Source organism: Lipophrys pholis (genome assembly GCF_963383615.2).
Source record: "Lipophrys pholis genome assembly, chromosome: 7".
NCBI classification, from domain to species: domain Eukaryota; kingdom Metazoa; phylum Chordata; class Actinopteri; order Blenniiformes; family Blenniidae; genus Lipophrys; species Lipophrys pholis.
The window spans coordinates 2,006,793-2,031,193 of NC_137638.1; the positions used below are offsets into that span (position 1 = coordinate 2,006,793).

General features: G+C 40.9%; 2 protein-coding genes and 1 long non-coding RNA gene across 3 annotated transcripts; 2 read left to right on the plus strand and 1 right to left on the minus strand.

Annotated features, from left to right (window-relative positions):
- Positions 1-2,829: 2,829 nt before the first annotated feature.
- ncaph (non-SMC condensin I complex, subunit H) lies at positions 2,830-13,625 on the plus strand. Its single transcript, XM_080466477.1, has 18 exons — positions 2,830-2,924; positions 4,197-4,419; positions 4,633-4,723; positions 5,085-5,177; positions 6,006-6,123; positions 6,558-6,694; positions 6,941-7,130; positions 7,244-7,326; positions 8,323-8,510; positions 8,892-9,037; positions 9,717-9,823; positions 10,301-10,417; positions 10,604-10,711; positions 11,503-11,646; positions 11,896-12,006; positions 12,134-12,210; positions 12,933-13,008; positions 13,307-13,625. Exons 2-18 carry the CDS (start codon positions 4,202-4,204, stop codon positions 13,364-13,366), a joined length of 2,064 nt encoding a protein of 687 aa, XP_080322603.1. The 5' UTR covers positions 2,830-2,924; positions 4,197-4,201; the 3' UTR covers positions 13,367-13,625.
- On the minus strand, positions 5,057-7,198 carry LOC308111528. The gene is made up of 3 exons (XR_013935448.1): positions 6,889-7,198; positions 5,909-6,145; positions 5,057-5,783 (listed from the first exon to the last, which is right to left on the minus strand). It is a non-coding gene; the product is annotated as an uncharacterized lncRNA (long non-coding RNA).
- A 2,801-nt stretch (positions 13,626-16,426) lies between the features above and the next one.
- Positions 16,427-24,018, plus strand: vamp8 (vesicle-associated membrane protein 8 (endobrevin)). The gene is made up of 3 exons (XM_080466792.1): positions 16,427-16,667; positions 21,290-21,457; positions 22,512-24,018. The coding sequence occupies exons 1-3, from the start codon at positions 16,653-16,655 to the stop codon at positions 22,695-22,697; spliced, it is 369 nt and encodes a 122-aa protein (XP_080322918.1). The 5' UTR covers positions 16,427-16,652; the 3' UTR covers positions 22,698-24,018.
- The last annotated feature ends 383 nt before the right edge of the window (positions 24,019-24,401 follow it).

Consider the following 24,401-nt stretch of genomic DNA (forward strand, 5'->3'; position numbering starts at 1 on the left):
CAGCTCCCCTGTCTGATCATCATCATCCCATTTTATTTTTTTAACGGTCTTGTTTCTTTCCCCCCGCAGTGTGCTCCTTGTTTAGTTGCCTGCCAGGTTTTCTGACCTGGTCTGGACCGCAGACGTGGCCTCAGTCTGCGGCTCCGGGTGTTCGCTCTGTCTGACTGCTTTGTTTAAACTTCTGCTCTCCACTGAGGAGCCCTTTGATTTAAGATCTGTGGTCGTACCTCGCAGGTGATTCGTCATCACAGCAGAGTCTAAAAACATTAGTATGAGTGAATTGGCGAGTGTGTGTGTGTGTGTGTGTGTGTGTGTGTGTGTGTGTGTGTGTGTGTGTGTGTGTGCGCCTTCATCAATAACAGAAATAAGCGCCTCCTGCACTAAATGGACATTCTGATTGAGATGTATCGTTGCTACGATAATTGTCATTCCAATTAATTCACTAAATCATTATAATACTATATTATTACATCATAGATGTTTGTGTTTCAAATTTCATGAAGACTGTTTGAACGTCCATACAACTCCTCAATTATTTGACTTTCGATCTTTTACCAAACTAAATTTGTGGCACGATGATGAGGAAACAGAAAAGTTTGTGAAAGCTAATAAAAAGTCAAAGGAATTGCAAACTAATAATAATAATAATAATAATAATTATAATAAAAAACCCTAATGATTGTACATATTATCCACATAGATATAAGAACAAAGAAGCAAATGCTGTAAAAGGACATCAGTCAGTATTTTCAATACTGAGCATGAACAGTCGCTAGAGGGTATTCAGCCTTGTTTCTTACTGCCATCTAGTGAGCACTTGTTCCACCGTTCACTCGCTTCAAACCGAGAAATGTTGTGACTATTAAACCCTTGCAGGTAAATTCAAATTTGCTCCTACTTTGCATAATATTCATTAATATTCCGTCAAAAGCTGAGGAGATATGTGATCTGACACTCTTTATCAGTTCTTCGCTGTTCTTTAAATCGTAAATGTAAATTTATGTCCGTGTCACAACACGAGCTCCTTCAAACACACAGACTAATTGAAGAAATGTAATTCTATTCCGACTGAAACCTGAAAAAAAACAAAAAAAAAACACCTTTCATGTCTTTCAAAATGACACTGACATCGTCCATTCAAGACTTGGGTCTATATGAGCAAATTATACTCTGTCAGCAATTTGGTGCAAATGGGAATAGTGGATGTGACGTTGTGCGGCTGCCATTTTTGTTTGTGTTTGTGTCTCTATAATTGGGGCTTGACAACTTGCCTCCATCGCCGGCCTGCAGAGCCTCAAACTGCAGCAGGAAAAACAAACACTGCATCTGCATGAGAGGAAACTATTTTCTTTTTAGTAGGAGAAGAAGAAGTATAGCTTCAGTATCAGCAGTACTATGGGGGACTAAATGTGCCAAAAAATTATATAAATAAATACACCAGCAACGTTTCAATGCTCAACAACGTAAAACACATTCTGGGCCACAAAACACTCCACATTTTATACTGTTCACTGGTGTTACCATATCTAAATTACTGTGTAGAAGTTTGGGGCAAAACATATAAATCTTCACTACATCCACTATCAATTCCACAGAAAAGAGCAATAAGGATAATTCATAAAACTGGGTATAGAGATCAAACAAATCCACTCTTCTTAAAATCAAATTAGTAAATTGGTAAATTTTTGAACAACACAAATGATGCAGCAATAAACAGCCAACTTTCTACTTAAAACCTATTTTTTACTAGTGGTGGGGTTATAACTGGAGAGGGGATTTAAAGTTAAATCATGTTAGGTTTCCCACAATACTGAAGTGATTTTGTCTTTCTATATTTTCATTATTCTATATTTCTATATTAACACATATTTAAAACATACTTAAAGCACATGTACAGACATAAAAGGAAATGTTAAACGGAAACAGGAAACAGTAGCTGATAAAAAAACAAAAAGTAACATTTACTATTTTTTCTAATATGAATATATAGATTTTGTTTGTAAATATGTATGTAAAAAGAACTGCAGTGATATGAATTAGTGATAGTTGAGGTGAAGAAGGGGTAGGAGTAAATAAGCTTTCCTTCTTCCTACTCCTTTTCGGATATGTCGGGCCATTATTTACTTATCTGTTCCTTTTTTTTGCAAGCTTTGCTCTGTTATGTTTGTTTGTGTTTTCATAAAAAAAATTGTTTGCTGTTGTTCCCACATGTCTGAAATAAACTTTTCAAATCAAATCAAATCAAATCCAATGTATTAAATGTGTCATTGATTAATCAAAATTTGAATTAAATATATGAATGTGTTATTAAATGCAGTAGTAGTAGTCATAGACATGGTAGTAGTAGTCATAGTGGCAGAATCTAAAAGTACACATTCGGGCCAAGGGTCTTCTTCTTCTTCTTCTTCTTCTTCTTCTTCTTCCTCTACATATTTTAGGTTTAATGGGAGTTTGCATCCATAAAGTTGTATTACCGCCATCTGCAGGTTTTTTCAATCTACATTGTTTCCCCACTGCTCTCGTCGTCCCTGATGACTGTTTCCCTTCTTCTTCACTTGGATTCATGGGCAGTTGGCATCTGTGAAGTTGCACTACCGCCATCTGCTGGTTCCCGCTCGTCCATACCATTCCCACCGCTCAAAGAAAGAAAGAAAGAAAGAAAGAAAGAAAGAAAGAAAGAAAGAAAGAAAGAAAGAAACGGCAAACTCCTGCGCCTGCCTCTTTCCCCTCCGTCTCAATCGGAGAACTATGAGTGGGCGTGGCTTGGCGTAATGACGTAGGGGGTTTGCGTAAACCGTCTGGCGCAAAAATTCAAAACGCTGCACCGGAAGAAAGGCAGGCGTACTGGTTCTCGCTCTGGTTTTGTTCCGTCGTATTTTACTTTATAACTACGCTCACCGGGGCTACATCGGTGGCATTTCCAGGTATTTTGACAAAACCATGTATAAATGTGTTGTTCCGCCGTGAACTAACTGTAGTAGGACGCGCGTACCGGAGCTAATGCTAACTGAAGCTAAGTGCTCGCAGTCATCGAGCCTTGGACCTCCATGTGTTTTGTTTTTGTTCTGATTCAGCCTCTGGTCGCTGGACAAAACTTACTGTACCCAGTAAATCCTGCTCATTTTACAATTACTCAGCCGAAAACACACATATTTTCATTGACTCGATGTTCGTGGTTGTGAAGTATAATGGGTAATCCTTTTGTTTACGTAGAACTTCTCAGAGCTAAGGCCTGGAGGTAGTTTAAATTCTGCAATTCCAAGGTGAAGCTCAATTTAGTATTTTGTCCTGCACGTTTTATCTTTACTAACAACACAACCAAGAATGATTCACACGTTCAAACAAATCAAGAGATGGGTTTAAGGTAAACTATAATGTCAGTAAAACGAGGCTGAGGCTGTATTTTATCATCAACCTGTCAGTCAAACTCAGACACTGATTGAAAGTGTTGGTCAATCTTTTTCAAAGCTTGACGTGCATATAAATGTCCCTTTTGTTGTGACTATTAACTCTATTAAATCGGGAGGTTGCATTCAGAATCAGTCATGGGATGAGCTGTGCAGTACAAATAAAAATGCCTTTTGCAGCAGATATTTTCCAAATCCTTTGGCCTGTGCTGATTTTTAATTAGAAGCACACTATGATTTTCCACCTAATTGCAGAGAGCAAGTAGAATTTATACTCCTGCGCTGGAAGCAACAAATAATCAGGTCTCCTCTTGTTGTTATTGTGTGAATGCTGGAGGCATGGACACACGAGTGATCCAAATCTTTATTATTATTATTGTTATTACTACTATTATCATTATGATTATTATTATTATTATTCTGACTTCTTCCAAGCCGCTCTTTTTCTCCTGCAGTATTTAGCTGATTTGAACCATTAAAATATCAAATTAGCTAAATATCCCCAGTATTTCAAAAAAACTGTGGATCAAGCAGGCCAGCGTCTGAGCGTCTGTTGCCATTGAGACGCCAACATCAGCTTTAATCATCCTTCAGCATTCACACCTCTAGTTAAACTTGCAAAGCAGAATCACTGGAGAAATTCGGAAGCGTTTTCCGTTTGAAGTCTATGAAACAAGCCGTGTTTCTATTCAATCCTTCTTTTCTGATGAACCTACAAGAGGATCGAGTTTCCAAACGTGTCTGTCGACCAAAACGCCGATGGATCTTTGTTTTCCCCTTCCTGTCCAGCTCAGATGAGTTCAGCCTTGACCCCCATCTCCCGGATACGTCCGGGCTGGACGTCGCCGTCGCTGAAGGGCAAGGCTCAGTCCCCCGCTGCCTGCAGCACCCCGCTGCTGACCGCCTTCCCCGGCAACGATGACGAGCAGGAGCGTCGTCACCGCAGGAGGTCGAGGGTCCTCGACCTTCAGGCCGCCTCCGATTCCTCCTTCAACGACTCTGCATCTCACAGGTACTCTGGAGAATGTTCAGAACGCTTTTCGAATGCAGCTTCATCACATCAGTAGTGACGGTCTCCGCTGTCGAGCGACATTTCCAGACAGAAACTGATGTGCAGAACCTTTTGAGGTCGAGCATTAAAACCCGATATCGTCCTGCCCCGCGGTCGTCCGTCTCAGAGGAGTAATGGCTTCTTTTTTCTTTTTCTTTTTTTTTTTACCCGCAGTGCTCTGGGGACTCCTGCTGCCGTGCCCAAGCTGTCAAGTGCTCAGATCTCGGAGCATTACTCCACCTGTATAAAACTCTCCACTGAGAATGTGAGTCTATGTGAGCTGCGGGTTTCCAGACGAGCCAATTAAATGTTGATGACAATTTTGTGAAGCGTCGTAAAATTGATGGAAAACTAGTTTTAAACAAGGACCTCTTAAAAACACTTTTCAGTATTTTTTATTTTCTTATCAAACAATAGAAGACTGACTTGTTGCTGGCAGGAATCACCCAGTTTCAAAGTGTCTCTGTGTGTTTTTATGTACTCTCATTTATTTATTATTATTAGTTCTGTGTTTTTCGGTCTTTAATCCTGATTTGTTTTGCTTATTTAATTTTTAATTTTAATTTGTTTTTTTTAAACAAAGTGTAATGAGAAATTAAAAGATTGACACTCTCCTGTTTATTCAGAAAATCACCACAAAAAATGCCTTCGGCCTGCATCTGATTGATTACATGGCCGACATTCTCAAGCAGAAGGATTCAGAGCTCACTAACTTCAAGGTATGTTTCTTTTATTACTAAATGACTCCACCGCTCTCCTGGTTTCCCCCCGCAAGCCTTAGAACAATTGATTCATTCTCTCACAAACGTCAATATCAATTTTTCTTTGCCTGCTGATGTAAGTCGGAGTAGAAATACAGAAATTCAAGGAATCACACCGAAGCCTGAGTCGACGCCGCGACGAGCTGCAGACCGATTTATTTCAAAGACCGTGTATTTAAATGGCAACCGTGAAACTACAAGAACACGTAGTTCTTTCTAATAGTGCGATGCTTAACATTAATATAATACTGGCAATCAAATCTGCTGAGTCTGCATTTTCCTCGCTGACCCCGTTTAAAAGCTGTAACTGCACCGCTGCCGAAGAGTCGTGGATCATTAAACCCGTTTACACGACCATAAAGATTCACTAACCGGGACGGACTAAGCAGACAATTGCGATATTCACATCGGACTAATTTAAAAATCCATTTCAGAAATGTGACGATATAGAAAACTTGGTTTTAGTCAGTTGCGTACATAGTGATGTGTTACTGAACGTATTGGACATGGCAGCACCTATAGTCTCAGCCCCCGCAGCGTTGACGGGTTTCATCTTAGTTTGAGCTGTAAGGAAAAGACAAATCACGTTTAGATGCATGAAGAAATCAGATCATTAATGAGACGTCATTTATTATAACGTGATTCTTTCTTTAATATGATGAAGAATATCTCAATAGTTACATGCTCACTTGAATAATCTCCTTTACTCTCAGCTCTGTAGCGTCTCTGATCACGTTGCTGCTGTGCAACATGTCTGATGTGTGTTTTCTTTCCTCCGTCCTGAAGGTGGCAGCCGGCACTCTGGATGCCAGCACGAAGATCTACGCAGTGAGGGTGGATGCTGTTCACGCTGACGCCTACAGGGTGTTGGGCGGCCTGGGGGCGGAGACTAAACCAGGGGAGGGTGAGGAAGTCCAACCTGTGTGCTGAAGGGGAATGATTTAGAGCAGAGGTCTGCAACCTTTAAAATGAAATTTATCTGGAGCCGCAAAACATGGAGAATCTAAGAAATAAGAAAAAATGATGTATAATTATTTATGTCTCATTCATAAAGAGTTATGATATAGAGATTTGGTATTATAGTTGGAGCTCCTGTACATATCTTTTCAGAACTTTTCCCACTTTAGCTGTTTTATACATCTGAGCTATTTTAGCTGCTTTAGTTATTTAACTACTTATAATGTTTTATGTTTCCTCGTGGAGAGAGCAGTTTTAACTACACTCCTTTTTCATCTATTCATCCTTTTTCCCTTATCCCCCCCCCCCCCCCCCCCATTCCTGATAAAACAACTCTGAGCGAACAAATGTAATCATTTTAGTTTTCCACTGAATCTTTAGACCACGGTTCGAAAGATGAAGGCGAAGAGGAAAGTGAGGCGACGGTTAAGCAGCCGAAGAAGAAGAGGCCTCCGAAGAAGACTGTCGAGCAAAACCTGAGCAACATCAACAGTGCCGAGTCCGAGAGGAGATGTGAGGTAAGACCACACGTCGGGATTCTGGTAGAATCTAATATTCCCTCCAACTATATATAATAAATTAAATACATTCCGGCTTTATTCCCATGCAAAGGTTCCGTCTTTGAAAAGTTCCCTGCTCAAAATACATAATTATATACATCCCTCAGTGACAGCCAGAGAAACCAACATGGAAATAAGAGGCGGTTAATTACCGAGAAGGAACTTTGCTGAGGATAATTCTTCGTGTGTGTGTGGTCCTCTCAGGTGGACCCCATGTTTCAGCACATGGCCTCGTCCTTCGACGAGAACAGCACGGCCGGCGTCTTCCTGTCGGTCCTCTTCAGTGAAAACAGTCGCTGCGAGCTGCTCTTCCCCTCCCACATGACTCTGCTGCAGTCCATGCCCTCCTACTCCCCCCCGCCCCCCCAGACGACCCCCGCATCCCCCTTCATGGGTGAGAACATGGCGCCGGTGGACCTCTCACCCATCGTTTGACTGCTGTTCTGGACTCTAGCGTTGCGCGGTTTTGTGGTGGAACCTGTTTGAGTGTTATGTTGTTGTTTCCAGCCGGACTGCAGCGCTCCCAGGAGAAAAGCTCCGTCTGCCCCTCGCTGCAGGACTTCTCCTTCACCAGCTGGAACCCCGAGCAGGTCAGAGAAATCATCTCATCACCCACCGTTCATCCATGACCCCCTGACTCCCCTCCTCCACCGCATTCTCAGAAAGAAAAACCTTCTACTTCAGCCACAGTGAGAGAAAAGCCCTGAGCTATGCTGTGTAACACTGCCCCCCACAGGTCATGAGTGGAACTACTCATCGTGCTACACATTTGCAAGCTTCTTAAAATCCATCTAATGCAGAAGTCTGTGACCTTTATGACCAAAAATGACATTTTGATTGTCTATTTTCCTGAAAAATCAAATTTACTTGGAGCCAAAGAACACGTTTAACCTATAAAATGAAAGCTTCTAAAGTTTCATACGTACAGTAGTTTTGAAACGTTTATAAACTGTCTTATGTTGCATTTATGAAGTTTCAACTGAGATGGTGAACATTTCATTACATTTTCAGGGTTAGGGATTTCACACCTGATTTGAGCTTTTTCATCCTTATTTTTCTTACAATTTTGACATTTTAGAATAGAAATACTTTATTAATCCCAAAGGGGAAATCCTTTTAAGCTTTGCTCCACTCAGAATATATAGAAAGTTGATTATCAAAAATAACAAGAATTAGAAATTAAATAAGTCATTTTAAATATCGATATGTGCAAGTCTTAACGGTGACTAATATAATCATGTAAAAGATTAATTTAACAAAAACACACAGGAAAGACAGACATTTGAACCATTTGACGTCTTTTCTAAGCAGTTTTTGTTTTCAAGCTTTTTTCTTCCTTCTAGAAACTCTCGTCATTCCAGTAGTGTGTTCCCCCCCATTATACTTTTTGGGCCCTTTTTTTAAAAAAAAAAAAGTTAATTAGTTAAGTAATTTTTATCCAAGTCATTTTGAAAGTGACTGGTGTGAAAACAAAATAAAACTAAGATAAAATGTTTGGGTATAATTCAGCGGGAGCTCCATGGACCCTCCACAGACTCGGCCCCGGAGCCGCAGGTTGCCTGTTAAGCCTGCGTCTCTCCCTCCAGACCACCAACCAGCTCCTGGAGAAGATGAAGCAGGGCGAGCACGTCTTTGACGTGAACGCCGAGCCTGAGCCGGAGGAGGACGACGGCCTGGACTTTGACGCGGACTACGACGAAGGAGCGGCCGACTGTGAGGAGGGGGTGAAGGAGCAGCGGGACGGCTGCCAGGCGTCCGGCTCCGGCGCCGGGAGGTGAGATTGGGAGCGTGCTGCGTTTCACACTCCTCGGACGATGTTTACCACTTCCTGTTGGGATTAATCGCCCCGTGTTCCCCTTTATTTATTTCTTCTTTTTTTTTTCATTAAAAGTTTCTAGACTTCGGTCTTGTTTTATTTCTGCTATTGTGCAGTTTTATTACACTTTAATGGAGGCGGAGAGGAACTGCCGTTAAACTCTGTCCAACAAAACAGCCTCTTTTTCGTAATGGCTCCTTAATTTCAAGTTTATAACGTATTTCTCACTTAGTCACAGGGTGAATGAACCACACAGCCTGTTTCCTCCAGTAAAGAGCCCATTTAGTCCACAGGAACAGTATAAATGCTTCAGTGTCTGCCTCGTGCTGCTGGTTGCAGGGACGTGATTCCCATCGGAGAGGGCGACATCGCCACCATGTGTCTGCAGCTGTCGTCTCAGCCCAGAGAATACTCCTACTTCAGCCCCAAGACCATGGCCACGTGGGCGGGACCCGGGTACTGGCAGTTCAAACCCAAACACAAGTGTGAGTGAAACTTTCACAGTCCAGAGTCAGAGAAACGTCTCAACAGAATCTATCGCTATCGGTCCATCCTGAGTGAAGGTCAATGCTGAGAGACAAACCTCCTCTGACAAACTAACAAAGCAGAACTTCAATATTGAGCTTGATTTGGCCCAAACAAAAATCTATGATTTTATTTTATTATTTTAAGAAAAATTCAGGCTTTAATTCGATTTTCTATTATTATTTTTTTCAATGCACTTAAAAATGACTGCACACATCAGATATAGTGTCAAAAGTGCAACTTTATTGCTGTGATTGACCTCAAGAGTTAAAATTCACGTAAAAAATCCCAAAATAAAAATCGTTTTTAGCTGCAAATCTGGTAAATCGATTTTTTTTTTTTTTTTTTTTTTTTTGGTCCAGCCCGACTTCAATATAAATGATTTCTAATTCCAGACCCAAGAAAGTGTTTCTGTAGATTTCTCCCTGACGTCAGGTGTTTCAACCAGACTGAAACTATGAAATATAATAGAAGTGCATTCAGCAGCTGTTTCACTGAAAGCACTGTGTGTCTACGTCAAGGTTATATTTGTGTGTGTGTGTTTTTTTGAAAGACTCTAGAATGCTTTTTTTCCTCCTACTTAATCTTCTAAGTAACAGTCATCTCACCCCCCTTCTCTATTTTAAATGTGGTTTCCAGTGGATCACAAGCAAGACAAAGAGCCGCGGAAGAGGAAGTCCAAAAAGGCCTTCGAAATCGACTTCAGTGCCGACGTGAACCTGGACACCTACTTCAGAACCACGAGGGTAAAAAAAACAACAGAAAGAAAGATGTGTTCCTGTTTGTTTTTTATTTTAATTTCAATTATTATTAATTCCAGAGGCAAAATAGTCTCAGAAATTCCTTAAATACGAACCCGTTGTGTCTCCTAGTTCATAGAAAGTGGCTGTGATCGCAGCAGTGTGACATCGTGCAGCACAACGCTCGTGGTTGCTCACTGTGGGTGATAATTCTGTGGGCAAAGTGTTTGGCTCAAGGGCCACACTGACTTTATAAATGTGACAGAAGAGCTGGGTCAGCTCCAGATCCAGACGTATCAAACGTAAACATAAAAAAAGGCATTACGGCGTTAATATTGATATTTATTGGTGGGAAGAGTGTTGATCACCCTCTTCTACCAGTGCATCAAAGTCTCAAGGAATTTCATCATTAAAACTGAATAATTAACAGCAGTCTTGCTGACGCGGGAGCTGAATGTGACTGTGTGTCTCTTCCCTCCGCAGGCTGCCACCACCATCGCCAAGTCGGCTCTCACCACCAGCAAGAGAACGACTCTCCCCGCAGACTTCCAGTATTCCCCCGAGGCGCTGTCCCAGCTCAGCCTCAAGCCCTCCTACTCGGTGAGGCCTTCAAACATCCACGCTTCCGTGTCCATGTGATCCAGTGCACCAGCTCAGTGCAGAGTGTCTAAGCAGACATGTCGGGGGGGGGGGGGGGGGGGGGGGGGGGGGAGTGAGTGAGTTTGGTGTCCAGCTCACCGAACATGCACAGTTTTAAAAAGACGTACATGTGTGGTTTGTTTGCAGCTGAGTGAAGAAGTCCCGAAGAGGCTGTCCGGAGAACTCGGAGATGGAATCGGAGATTATGACTACAACAACGCCAACGACACGGCCAACTTCTGCCCAGGTCTTCAGGTCTGAAAGACTCTTATTTTAGTTTTAAGTTAAGTTTGGGTATTTATGTATTGTATTGTATTTTAATTGAATATATTTAAATATTTATTCTTTTGATATATTCTATTAGGTTCCTTTGACTAGTAAACTGTAATTCTGCCTCCAATTCACACTATTATTATTATTATTATTATTATATTTCAGTACATTTCTGTTGTTTTAGTTCCACTTTGGGAGAATTTCCCGGCTCGTATAAAAGCACAAACCCGAGAGAAAGAATTTCCTCCTCCTGATGCTGGTTTGTTGAGACAAACTTCACTTTGAATATAACGGCGGATCTTTACTTAGTTTTAATATTCAGCTCATCATTTTCTTCCGTTAACGCAGGGGATTTGTTTTGACGGGAAACTGTTGTGATTTAATGAATTATTCCTGAGATGGGATCGCTCTGCGTCTCTCTGTCGCTGTGGTGAAATTAAGTTGCTTACATTCGAGCCAACAGCCTGAAAATGAACTTGTTTTAACCGTCTGACGAATGAGGTTGGATCCAGCTCAGTCGTTTTCAACGCTATGGCTCCGTTTATACGGCAACGTCTCAACTGGGAACGGGTCCTGTTGGTTTGTTTAGAGTCTCACGTTTACACAGAGACGTTTTGAAGACGATGGTAGAATATTGGACCTTTTTTTAACTGGAAACACACAAATCGATGCTGCAGAAGCAGCTGAAATGTCAAAGCTTTAAGTAATTCAAGGACCAAGCTGATTCTGGTTCCGTGGTTCAAGGCATCTCCGGGTTATTTGTTCCGTTCCAGGGAGGCGACAGCGACGACGACGTGGAAGGGTTCGCCGGTTCAGACGACATGCTGCCGTCAGGCGAGAGCATAGCGGGGCCGTCGCAAGGCCTGGAGGACGTGTCCACGTACGGCGAGGATGATCTGGTACCGGAGCCTCACAGGGTGAGACGCACGCACACGGTCACTGCACTGCTTCCCAAAGTGTGGACCTCCTGGTGGTCTGTGGTGGTACTGCAGTTATTTCTCTCCGACGGAGGAAAAACCTTTTCCATTGATTTCCAGCCTTTGATATGAGCTTCACATCTCAAACGGTAGTGTTTGAGTGTTTGACATCTGTCAGCTGAGCTGTGAACAGAACTTCCAGTGATGGCACGCAGCGTTTTGTACTTTAGTTGTTCCACGTCTGTGCAGGTCAACAAGATCGAGATAAATTACGCAAAGACGGCAAAGAAAATGGACATGAAGAGGCTGAAAAACTCCATGTGGACCCTTCTGACCGAGAGCCCAGAGAAACCTGCCGAGGTAAATCACCAAACCAAGTTAGCCGCTGTAATGTCGTCGACTCAGGCGGAGAATTAACCGTTTTCTGTTGAGCGGAGGTGAGAGTTTCCCTTTCAGATGTGTGTGTCTTGGCTTCACCCTCACGCAGGTGACGGAGTCTGGAGACAAGGCGGAAGTGAGCGGGGACAAAGCCTTCAGCGAGACCACAAAGACGCTGCATCAAAGGTACCAGCAGACCTCCCGTCCTCCATGAGAGGAAATCCAGCTTCGTCGTAGCTCATTTCATAATAGAAGTAGAACAAATAGAGCGCATACCTTCACCCCCTTGCAGTGTGAAGGTTTAATGACCGGGTTCTGTTGGTTCCTATTCTTTTGTGTTACTTGAACCGTTAGAGTGAGTTGGCATGTGATTGGCTGAGAGTGGAGAAGGGGGGCGGAGTTAGTAGTGTGCTACAACTACTGCAGCCCTCCAGGGCGTCTCCATGGCAACAGATGATCTCCATGAGGTGCCCCTGATGTGACATTTTTGCAGTTTTTTAGGATTTATTCAGAAACGGATAGTCGTTAACGTCCTAAAATTTAACGGACTGGTCCTCAGATTACGACAAATCATCCCTGAACATTTCATGCAATTCGGATCAATAGTTTTTGTGAAAAGTTGGTAAAACCAATAAATAAACTAGAGCTACACTCGGTAGAGCGCCGAAACTCACCAACGCCACATTTGTTTGAGGAACCGAGTGAGCGTCCCTGGAGATGTCGTGCAATTTGAGTTTATAGTTTTTTTGAAACTTGGAGAAATAAATACACACAAAACCAATAAATAAGTACACAGACGAAAAAAACATATCCTTCCCCTCATCGCTCGTTGGCGACGGTAACGACACTAGAACTGTGACGGTGGTTCAGAAGATACTGAACTTGTAGAACCCTGTTCCCGCTCCCAGGTTGCCCAGCAGCATGTCTCAGAACCTGTCGGTGCCTCTGGCCTTCGTGGCGCTGCTGCATCTGGCCAATGAGAAGGTGAGCCCATCGACGTCAAACAAAACAGACAGAAAACTGATAAATCTGAGGTTTGGGGACGAAGACGTTCACACGATTTTCAAAATGAGTAGAAAACGATTTCATCTCAGATTTGTACCTGGAAACACACATTGATGATTAAAATGCAACTAACCGAGCATAAAGGAGAAAATTTCACCTCCACATTTTCTCATTTATTATGAGAATCGTCTTTCCGTGTTGGAACTGCTGTGATATTCTGCTGACATGACGTGTGTGTAAAGATCCACCCGTCAATCTCCTCTTGTTTCCGGATCAGAACCTGGAGCTGGTGAAGGTGGACGACATGTCGGACATCATCATCAGACAAGGCCACTGAGACGGGGTTTAATCTTCATCACTCTGCTTCCTCCTCTCACCTCTCCTTTATCTCGTCTCCCTCCGATTCTATCATTCCTCTTGTCGCTCTTTGTTTTCTTCTTTTGTCCCAAAACATGTAATAATGATCTTTTTGAAAGCTGGTCCTGCTTCTCTTCAGAATTAAAGTGCAGCTTTTAACTTTTCTTATTCATTCTGTTACTGTTTGTTTTGTTTGTTTGTTTCCTGTGAAAAGAAATAAAATGTTGTTTTTATTTTTGATTTGCTGATTTTGGTTCTTTTTAACAAACTCCGTGTTTTTCACAAAGGCAGACTGCAGTTTTTTTTTTTTTTTCTTGTCTTTTCCTGCAGGGTAGGAAGTCTTTAGTGGACGGACCAGTTCAGGTTATTTTAAGCTCTTAAGCCTCGTCATCGTCCCTCTGGATGGAGGTGGAACCGGTCTGGGTGGGACGCTTGGCCTCGGATCAACAAGCGGCTCCAGGACAGTGGGCGGAGTCACCGGGTGTCGGGTGTTACGCACAGAAATGTACCCAGTGAGAGACGGCGGATGATACTGCGGTAGATGAATAGATGATGCACTGTGCGTCAGTATTCTAGTTATTGCTTTTACAGATGTATAAATACATATATGTATATTAGGGAGCCAAAGCAAACAGGGAGACGGACATCGATACACACTCAGATCCTACATGTTCATAGGGAGAACATGCAATCTGCACTGAAAGGCCTGGAGCGTTTAGACGACCTCGGTGTGAGGCGGGAGTACTAACCACTTCCCCACCGTGCCGCTCGGCTCCGCCAACGTCCTACTTATTTATCTAGGAAGGGTCTGCAACCTTTCTGACCCAAAGAGCCGTTTTCAAAACTTCATGAACATTTTACACCAAATAAAAAACGTCTGAAGAAAGAAATTGATAAATAAATGTTAGATTAATGAAGTGCCACAGGGACAATTTACATATATTTTATTACATTTTCAGCTGTTGTGGCTGTTTTTAAGGTTTTTGTCCACAGATTTTCCTTTAGTCATTTTAAACACTTCGGCTATTTCAGCTTCATAAACTTTATAGGCGCCGTGCGTTTCCCAATGATTGAAGCCGTTTTAGCTGGATTAGCTAAAAAAAAATAGCTTCTTTCTTTTTTCTTATATTTGCTTTCCTTTTTTCTATTTTTATTTTTTGCTTCCCCTTTTTTCTAATTTATTAATTTTCTTTCATTTCTATTTTTATCTTTTTTCTTTCTTCGGCTATACTAGCATTTTTTCCCTCTATTTCTTTTGTTCTGTTTTTATTTTTCACTTTTCATAATTTTATTTTTTATTTTTTAAAAACAATTGAAAAATGTTCCTTTTTTTAACTTCTCCTCAAAGTTTTGGCTGACTGAGCAGTTTTACACCAATCATCCGTTTCCACAGAGGAAATTTGACCATTTTCAAAATGCAAATAAACCGAGAATGTAAACAAAACGTTAACGTCCCTTTCACATTCTGAAGGAGCCGCAGGTTGAGCACCGCTGGTCGCCGAATCCCAGGAATGTAGTTCTGCCCTCACCAGGCTGAAGATCGTCGTTACCTGGTGACGTGACCGATGACGTAAGACGCGGCTTTCAGATGAGAGATAAACTGATGAGAACTCGATTTCACACTGAGAGCGGGGAACTTCATGCTTCTGTTTAACCCTTCGTGTGAAAACACATTGTTGTTGGAGGAAATCATATAAGGAAATCCAACCATTTCAACAATTAATAATTGTTTAAGCTTCATAAATGTCTCTGAATTTTTGCAGGTTTTCCAATATTTTCGCCAAATTCCTGAGTCCTGCGTTATAAAATCTGTTATTCAGAAAGAATTCAACCCGATTTCTTTTCTCTCTCCATATTTTCCCATTAATCTGACAGTAAACAACATTTTTAAGGAGACTTTAATGAGAAATGTAAAGCGGGTGTGTAAAGCTTTGTCATCATCTTATAAATTCCAGAGATCAAACGAGACAAACCTGAAAGTTCTGTGGATGTTGTGATGCTTGTTGGATAAACAGTGAATGGAGGGATTTCTACGGTGGCCCAGAAGGGTCAATGCAACTGCAGAAGTCACTACAACAACTGCAGAAGTCACAGCAACAACAAAAGCAACAATGCCACAAGAGCTGCAAGAGAGCTGTGGTTTTATTTGGGTGGGGGGTTTATAAAGGAAAAGAAAGATTGTTTACCCCCATTTCTAGCAACGGTGGGAAACAATCTTTTTCTGTTTTTATCTTGTTCCTCCTTGGGAGCCATTTTCAAAAAGTTGTGTTTTCAGTGACTCTGAGCGCCGTTGTTGTGTAAACAGACCCAAAATGCAACAAAAGTTTTCTGTTTTTTCTTGAAAATAATTTTTACTGTCCAATACAATAAAAAAAATGTCCCTTCAGTGCAAAGTTTGCATGTTTTCTTGTGTGTTCTTCCACGTTCATACATTTTAAGTTATTTGACGGGAATTGTTTGGTTTTCCCTGATAAAAGGGCCACGAAACCAAAATACTCTGATTGGTGATATATGAACAAAACTGTATTGGGGAAAAAAAATAAATCTTTCAGAATTTTCTTCCAGATTTTGTTTTTGTCATAGAAGAAAATAAAAATGTTTTTTGTCAAAATTTCAGTTTACTTCCTGTTTAATTCTTGTTCTTGCCCGAGTGGCAATGCACAGGGATTACTATCCTCGGCAGCTGTTTAATTCTATTATTGAACTTCATTATATATTTTTTTTTTCGTTGAGTAACTACTTCCACACCGTTGGGAGCACGGACACAAAAAGCACATCAAAACATGCGGAACATTCGGGAATACGTTGCTATGACTTTCATTAATGATTCGGCTAACCGCTTCCTAATAAACTGCAAACAAATGCAAAAAAAAAAAGTCCCATACAAAGCAGACGGGAGAGGTACCTCTTGGAGGAGATCAAAGAAGATCAAAGGAGATCGGCGTCTGCTGCTACTGCGACGCTGAGATCAAATCATGTCGGAAGTGAGAGGCAGGCACATGAAATTTCTTGCTGTCTTTTATTGTTTAAATAAAACCCCACCGGAAGTGATGGCTGTATTCGTTGGCGCGCTTGACTGTTGGAGGAATTCACTTTGAGAGAAGAAACATCCAACCAGGAAGTTCAAGAAAGGAGGAAACCTCGCGGAGGAGCTTCGAACTCTCAAGTCTCAGTTGAAGAATCGGGATTTTACCAGGGTTTTAAACTTATTTGAAGGAGTCGTGGGGGAGTTTGACCCGCCGGAGGACTCGGCTTAATACATCAACATGGACACGGATCCGGTAAGAGACTCCGCCACTCGGGGCTTCGCCTCCATTGTTCAACACATCCAACAGGTGCAACAACAACTGGGAAATATAGTTTACTGGGAACAACAACGTCTGGACTGAGGTTTGAAAGTCACAACAGTAACTTTTAACCCCTGAAGGTGGAAGTTCCAGAGTTACACAATGGCCCAGTTACAGCCAGTGTCAGGAAATGCTGGTTTTTCTTCGTTTAAAATGAGATTTTAATTGAGCTCATTTTAAATATTGTTTTAATCTGAAATGTTTCATCTAAGATGTGTGAAGCTGTGTGATGTTCGTCTTTAGGCCTGTGGACATGGCTCCTCATGAGGCAATTCAATCCTTTTCCTCCTCTGTTAACATACTAATTCTACTTTTATGTGATTGTTAGTAACTTAACGCAGTAAGGTTTGTATTCGAGTACATGTAGGCCCCGGCTACACAACGCTTCAAGTGAAAACGCATTGATTTTGTGTTTTATTTTCTGAAAAGTTTAGCGATTTTTAAATGGCAGAAACACTGAAATCGATGTAGTTCGCATGACAGGCCACTAGGGGGTGCTGTTGGTTGTTTTTGTAATGAAACCACACAACAACATGCAGGCAGAGAACGAAACACGTCAACGTCAACACGGAGTCCAGCTTTTTTGAAAAGTTGCATTGTCCTCCGGTTCCGTGGAAACTGAGTCGGCGTTTTTCAAAAAGTTGCAATTTCCCGTGTTTCCAAAAAAGTAAGTATAAAGTCGTCAGCGTTTTCAAAAAGTTCTGCCTCCCGCTTTACATGGAGACAGTGTTTTCAAAAAGTTCTTCTCCCCCTTTACATGGAGACAGTGTTTTCAAAAAGTTCTTCTCCCCCTTTACACGGAGACAGTGTTTTCAAAAAGTTCTTCTCCCCCCCCCTTACATGGAGACAGTGTTTCCAAAAAGTTCCACCTTGTTAGCCATTTTCAAAAAGTTGTTTTCAGTGACTCCAAGTACCCAGATGCCCAAAACACAATGAAAGTTTTCTGTTTTCACTAAAACATGTCCGGGGCTTTACTGTTACTTTACAGATAAACTACTGGTGAGCAGTAATACTGATGGAAAAGTAAAGTATTCATTAGTTTTTAACCACCAGATGCTTTGTTGCACATTTCTAATGCAGGAAATAAATAGAAATGGAAAACAAATGTACAAATTATTTTAACAAATATTGTTCATCTCCAAACTCTTCGTCTTTGTGTTTCAGTTTTAGGAGAACAAAACCACTCAAAGATATGAAAAGAAAAAAAAAGAAACTGAGATTCATGATGATGACGGACATCTGCAACAAGGCCATTATGAAATGAAATAACCACATTTAGTAACTGCGCAACACTGAGACAAATACAATTAAAACAAACACACGTCTATTACTGAAAACACGAAACGGTATTATACAAGAGGCTGCAAGACGACCAGAAAGACACGGAACGTCCTGGAAATGTGGTAAAACCACCGGAAAGACACAAAATAAGACAGAAATGTGTAGTAAAACCACCACGAAGACACAAAACAATACAGAAATATTTTAAAACCACTAGAAATACACAAAATAAGACAGAAATGTGTAGTAAAACCACCACGAAGACACAAAACAATACAAAAATATTTTAAAACAGTCAAAGACACAAAATAAGACAGAAATGTGTAGTAATACCACCACGAAGACACGATACAAAAATATTTTTAAACCACTAGAAATACACAAAATAAGACAGAAATGTGTAGTAAAACAACCACAACCATGAAAACCGAAACAAAAATGTAGTAAAAGCAGCAGAAAGACTCAGAACGACCACATGAAGATACAACATGATGTCCTCCGGCTGTCCTCCGGCTGTCCTCCGGTTGTCCTCTGGCTGTCCTCTGGCTGTCCTCTGGCTGTCCTCTGGCTGTCCCCCGGCTGTCCTCCGGCTGTCCTCCGGTTGTCCTCTGGCTGTCCTCCGGCTGTCCCGCTCACGTCCTGTCGTCTGCTTTAAAAGAACACGGCGTTCAACAGTTTTATAGTCATTTGATTGAATTTACGAGTACCTTTTAAGCTCGAGCCGCATTAATTACAATATTTAAACAAAACCCAGTTTTTAAAAGTCACACCGCGGTTACCGTAATTGCCGGACTATAAGCCGCTATGTTTTTTCACAAACTTTGAAACCTGAAACACTGACGTGGATAATTTATGTATTTTTCAGGGTGATGCGTTCAGGTGCATCACGTAACTATGAAACTTCTTTAATATTCAGTTGCACCCAATAGTCCGGAAATTACGGTAATTGAATTGTTTTGTAAGAAAGGTTTAAAATTAGATTTTTCGTGTGAAAACAAAATTTTGTTTGTGTATTGGGAGTCCGGTTACTCGACAGCGGTGCCCAGAGACACTCAAAACACAACTTTTTGAAAATGGCTCCCAAGGTGGAACTTTTTGAAAAACGCTCCGACTCCACAGAAACGAGAGGAAACAAATATTCTGTCACATCGTCGAGTAAACGAAGGAAAACGAGACTTTGCCAGAATCCAAGTGTTTCCACAAAGTACTACACTATAAACACACACTACACTATAAACTTACAAAACACTGTAAACACAAAAAACACAGTATTAACCTGTAGCTACTTGCCTATAGCGAGTACCGATACGAGAACTTGAAGGACCGAGCTTGCTGTGCCGCTTTAGCTTCCACCTCTTATTATATTATTTATTATTTTGCCAGAACATTATTATTATTATTATTTACAACCTGTCTTATGTTCGTTATTCTCATTAATATTAAAAATTCTCCAAACTGCCGCCGTCGCTCGTCCTCTCTTGCGTACCAGTAGGCCAGTACTCTCCCAGTTGTATGAGGAGCTTTTCCTGAGTACTCCGTGGTGTATTGGACCCGATACTAATATCGGTATCGGACCCGATACTGGTATCGATACAGGGGCCGATGCTGGTATCGATACAGGGGCCGATACTGGTATCGATACAGGGGCCGATATTGGTATCGATACAGGGGCCGATATTGGTATCGATACAGGGGCCGATACTGGGGCCGATATTGGTATCAATACAGGGGCCGATACTGGTATCGATACAGGGGCCGATACTGGTATCGATACAGGGGCCGATATTGGTATCGATACAGGGGCCGATACTGGGGCCGATATTGGTATCAATACAGGGGCCGATATTGGTATCGATACAGGGGCCGATACTGGTATTGATATCGGTGCATCTTTAGTTAAGATTATGGAAATAACTATTAGAAACTAAAGAATTCCAGAGGAAAGTTTGTGTCTCTGTCCCTCTCCTCCACTTTGTATCGGATATTTATTTAAATATACCGAATGAACAGCATCATAGTATTAATATGATATTGATAAAAAATGTAATTAAACGTCTGCCGAGGATAGTAATCTTTGTGTTTTACCACAGAATATCTGAGATAAAGAGAAAACAAGCAGTCAGAACGTGTCTCGTTTCTAATGAAGTATCAGGATGAAGGAACAACCCAGTACTTGTTGTTTTTACTTCCCCGTTACGTTATTCTACTCTATTAATGTACCGACGGTGTGGCCGTGAACTTTGGACTAATGTCCGGCGTTTCCTCTGGATTACTGGAGTACAGTAGAAGTTGAGGAGGAGTACTGAGTGACGCAGGAGAGCAGGTGGTTGCCTGGAGACGGCCGTGTTGTTTACTGTCTCCCGCCGGGCTGCAGAGTCACGCCCCCTGCAGGCGGAGACCCGCAATCACACCCGGGGACGGAGAGGACGCTGCAGGTCTTTGTCTCTGGTGGCTGTGGAGACAAACGTCCAGGGGAAAGTATTTTTCCGAGGATCCGGCTCCACGAAGTAAAACCTGAAGACTGAGTTCAGATTTTAAAGGGAAACTAGAAAGATTGTCTGTAGTTTAGTTTAGTGAATCTCTGGTCGATTAAAACTAAACTAACTCAGTCTGTTGGAGGTTTATATAACACACACACACACACACACACACACACACACACACACACACACACACACACACACACACACACACACACACACACACACACACACACACACACACACACACACACACACACACACACACACACACAGCAGATAAAACCTGTTACTTATTTTACTAGAACATTTTTCCATTTTAAAATTTTTAATGTATTTCTTCTTTTCACATTTTTCTTTTTACTCCAGGCAGTATTTTTATTAATAGAAATTTTCTTGCTTTTTTGACATCCTTCTTTAATTTTACTTTTTAATTTTAAATGTTGCCCCCCCCCCCCCCCCCCCCGATTTAATTTTTATTTTTTAAACTTGCTTTCCGAAGTAAATTTTCTTCCGCTATTTTTTACAATTACTTATTTTTTTTGGGGGTAATTTTTTTTATTTTATCCGAAATTTTATTGCGTTTCCTTGTTTTCTTATTCATAGGGTTCTGGGTTATATATTTATATATTTGATGATGTTAAAGTTTTTCCTACTTTATCATTCGTTCCTCTTTACTCTCTTTACTTTTGATTTTACTGGTTTTATTCAACACTTTTATTTTAGTTTGTTTTTAATACAAAGCAGAAGAGCTATTATGAACAGTGTTCCCCCCCCCCCCCCCCCCCCCCCCAGGAGCACGGAGAAGTGGGCGTGGCCCCGGAGTCTCAGGACAAGGTCCAGGCTCTGAAGGATCAGGTGGACGGAGTCAAGAACATCATGACGGAGAACGTGGACCGGATCCTGGCCCGGGGGGAACGACTGGACGACCTGATGGGGAAGTCTGAGGATCTGCAGGCCGGGGTGAGTGAGGATTGATGAGATTGAACAGATTGAGGATTGATGAGATTGAGGATTGATCAGATTGAGGGACTGGGTGACTTCAGGTAAACCGGATCAGCGACTGGACGTGACGAAGTGTAAATGAGTCGTGACGCATGTCCTCACGCTTTTATTTTGTCATCAACATTAAACAGCTCGACTGTATTTTACTTTTTTTTTTAGTTTGGTTAGAAAAACTTAAACGAACCATTAAAACAAGCTGAGGAAGGAATTTCTGAAAACTTTTCCTGATTCTAGAAACTTTTTCTTCGGTCCTCAATCAAAAGTCCTAAATTTTATTTTATAAATACATTTTATTTTATAAATACATTTTATTTTATAGATACATTTTATTTTATGAATACATTTTATTTTATAGATACATTTTATTTTATAGATACATTTTATTTTATGAATACATTTTATTTTATAAATACATTTTATTTTATAGATTTATTTTATAGATACATTTTATTTTATGAATACATTTTATTTAATGGATACATTTTATTTAATGGATACATTTTATTTTATAGATACATTTTATTTAATGAATACATTTTATTTTATAGATACATTTTATTTTATAGATACATTTTATTTTATAAATACATTTTATTTAATGAATACATTTTATTTTATAGATACATTTTATTTTATAGATACATTTTATTTTATAGATACATTTTATTTTATAAATACATTTTAAAGCTGTGAACTTTTTAGTTTTTGTTTCTCTGTGAAAACTTCAGTTGCGTTTGGTGACGACGGCGCTCAGAGCCACTGAAAACACAACTTTTTGAAAACGCTCAAACTCAATTCAGTCGAGGCAAAAGTAAGAAGCGACACACACACACACACACACACACACACACACACACACACACACACACACACACACACACACACACACACGCACCAGTGCACTTTCAAAAAGTTGTCTTTACTGTCTCTGAGCACCGTCGTCTATAAACAGACAGAGCGTCGTGTTTTTGACTTGTTGCCGTGTCCTGAGCTGGTTTCCATGGTTACGCAGGCGCAGCACTTCAAGCAGACGTCCCAGAAGGTGGCGCGCGCCTACTGGTGGAAGAACGTGAAGCTGGTGGTGGTGATCGTGGTGGTGGTGGTGGTCATCATCCTCATCATCGTCCTGCTGGCCACCGGAGTCATCCCCACCAGCTCACCGCTGCCCCCGGTGGTCAACCCCACCTCCAAACCCTGAAAACGACCCCACCGAACAGTCGCAACTCGCCACAAACAACCTGCAGTGACGCCGAGACGCCGTCGTCCACGACTCCCAGGATTGTTTTTGGTTTCAGGCACTTTATCTACAGACTCCTGCAGCTCTTCTTCTTCTTCTTCTTCTTCTGCCTCCTCCTCCTCTTCTTCTTCTTCTTCTTTTCCACGTCACGGTTCTTCTCAGCAGCAAACAGGAAGTGAGTCTAACGATTGTCGATGTAAAGAAATAATCAGTTTCTTTATTTCAAGGTCAAGTTGGTTTTTTTTTTGTGGAGTTTAAAACTGCACTTCTTTCCCTTTTTATTCTTTCTTCCTTTTTTGTTTCCCTCTTTTTTTCCTTTTTTTCTTTTTCCCTGTTTTTTATAGTTTTCCTTTTTTTTTTTTTTTTTTCCTCATCCCTTTTTTTCCTTTTTTCTTTTTCTTTTCTTTTTTCCTCTTTTCCCTTTTTTGTTTCCATTTTTTTCTTAAATTTTTTTTTTCCTTTTATCCTTTTTTCTTCTTCCTTTCTATTATTTTTTTTCTTTTCCTTCCTATTTTGACACCAAACGATCTAAAGAAACGACGTCTAAAAGGAATCGGGCTTCACACTTCGACTACTTTGTGAGAAAAAAAACAAAGAAAGTTTTAATGATTGTTGAGAGGTTGAAATGTGTCTGTCGATTTTGTATGTTTACGTTTGTGTCCTTTAAAGCGCCTCTAGTGTCTCTATATGAATCTACGTATTAAATTATTTTACGCACAGAGAAACATCTGTTACTGGAAAACAATCGAATGTTAAATTGAACTTTGGCCAATAAACCTGTTCACACACTTCTCCTCTCTCCTGCTGCTGGAATATTAATATTAATAGTACTAATGGTAATAATAGTAATACTGGTGTGTCGTCTTCTTCCTGCTGTTACAGTCGGTTCAGCTTCAAAGAGCCAAAATGCTTCTGGTGTAAATAGTCTAAAAACGTTCTGGTTTCCCCGTGAATAAAAGTGTCTTGTTCTCTAGATGCACGTAATTTATGTCTTTTGTTAACGTCGGGTCACGAGGAGTTTGTGTGTAAAAGTTTAATCCAGACTGATTGTTAATCTCTTTTCTAGATGAAGGTATGAAATGATGAGCAGCGCCGGAACAAATTCCTCATTGTTGTTTGTTGTTCTGTTTTTATTGACTCGCCTCTGGGATGCAGTAGTTTCACGTTTTTTCCGTAGTTTCTGAACTCCTCGCTCTCGTGGGCTGAATGTTCTGCCTCCCGGTGACTTTTGGTATTTAAGGGTTTTAATGATCTTAACTTGAAATAAATATTTACCAGTGCAGCGTGTGGTTGTTTGTGTTTACTGCCACCAGGGGGCAGCACAGTGTCTGCCTCATGATGGCGCCAGACTCCTGTTGATTTTCACAAAGTTTCACATGAACAAACAGTAATAAAGTTGAATTGGACTCCATCACAACATTCCATGAAGCCGGGCTCGAGGTTTCTCCTCATCCACTTTTAATTAATCTCACTTTTTCCTTTTGACAGATTCTGTTTTGACACTCATGCAACTTATTTTCCACAATCAAAAGTATTTTATTCTTCAGCAGTACAAACCCATATGTAAATATAGTACATCCAACACAAGGATATTTCAATTAAGTAATAGGTTGAACTCAAGTAACCATTTTATAGTATTTTATTCCAACTCAATGTTTGCTCATT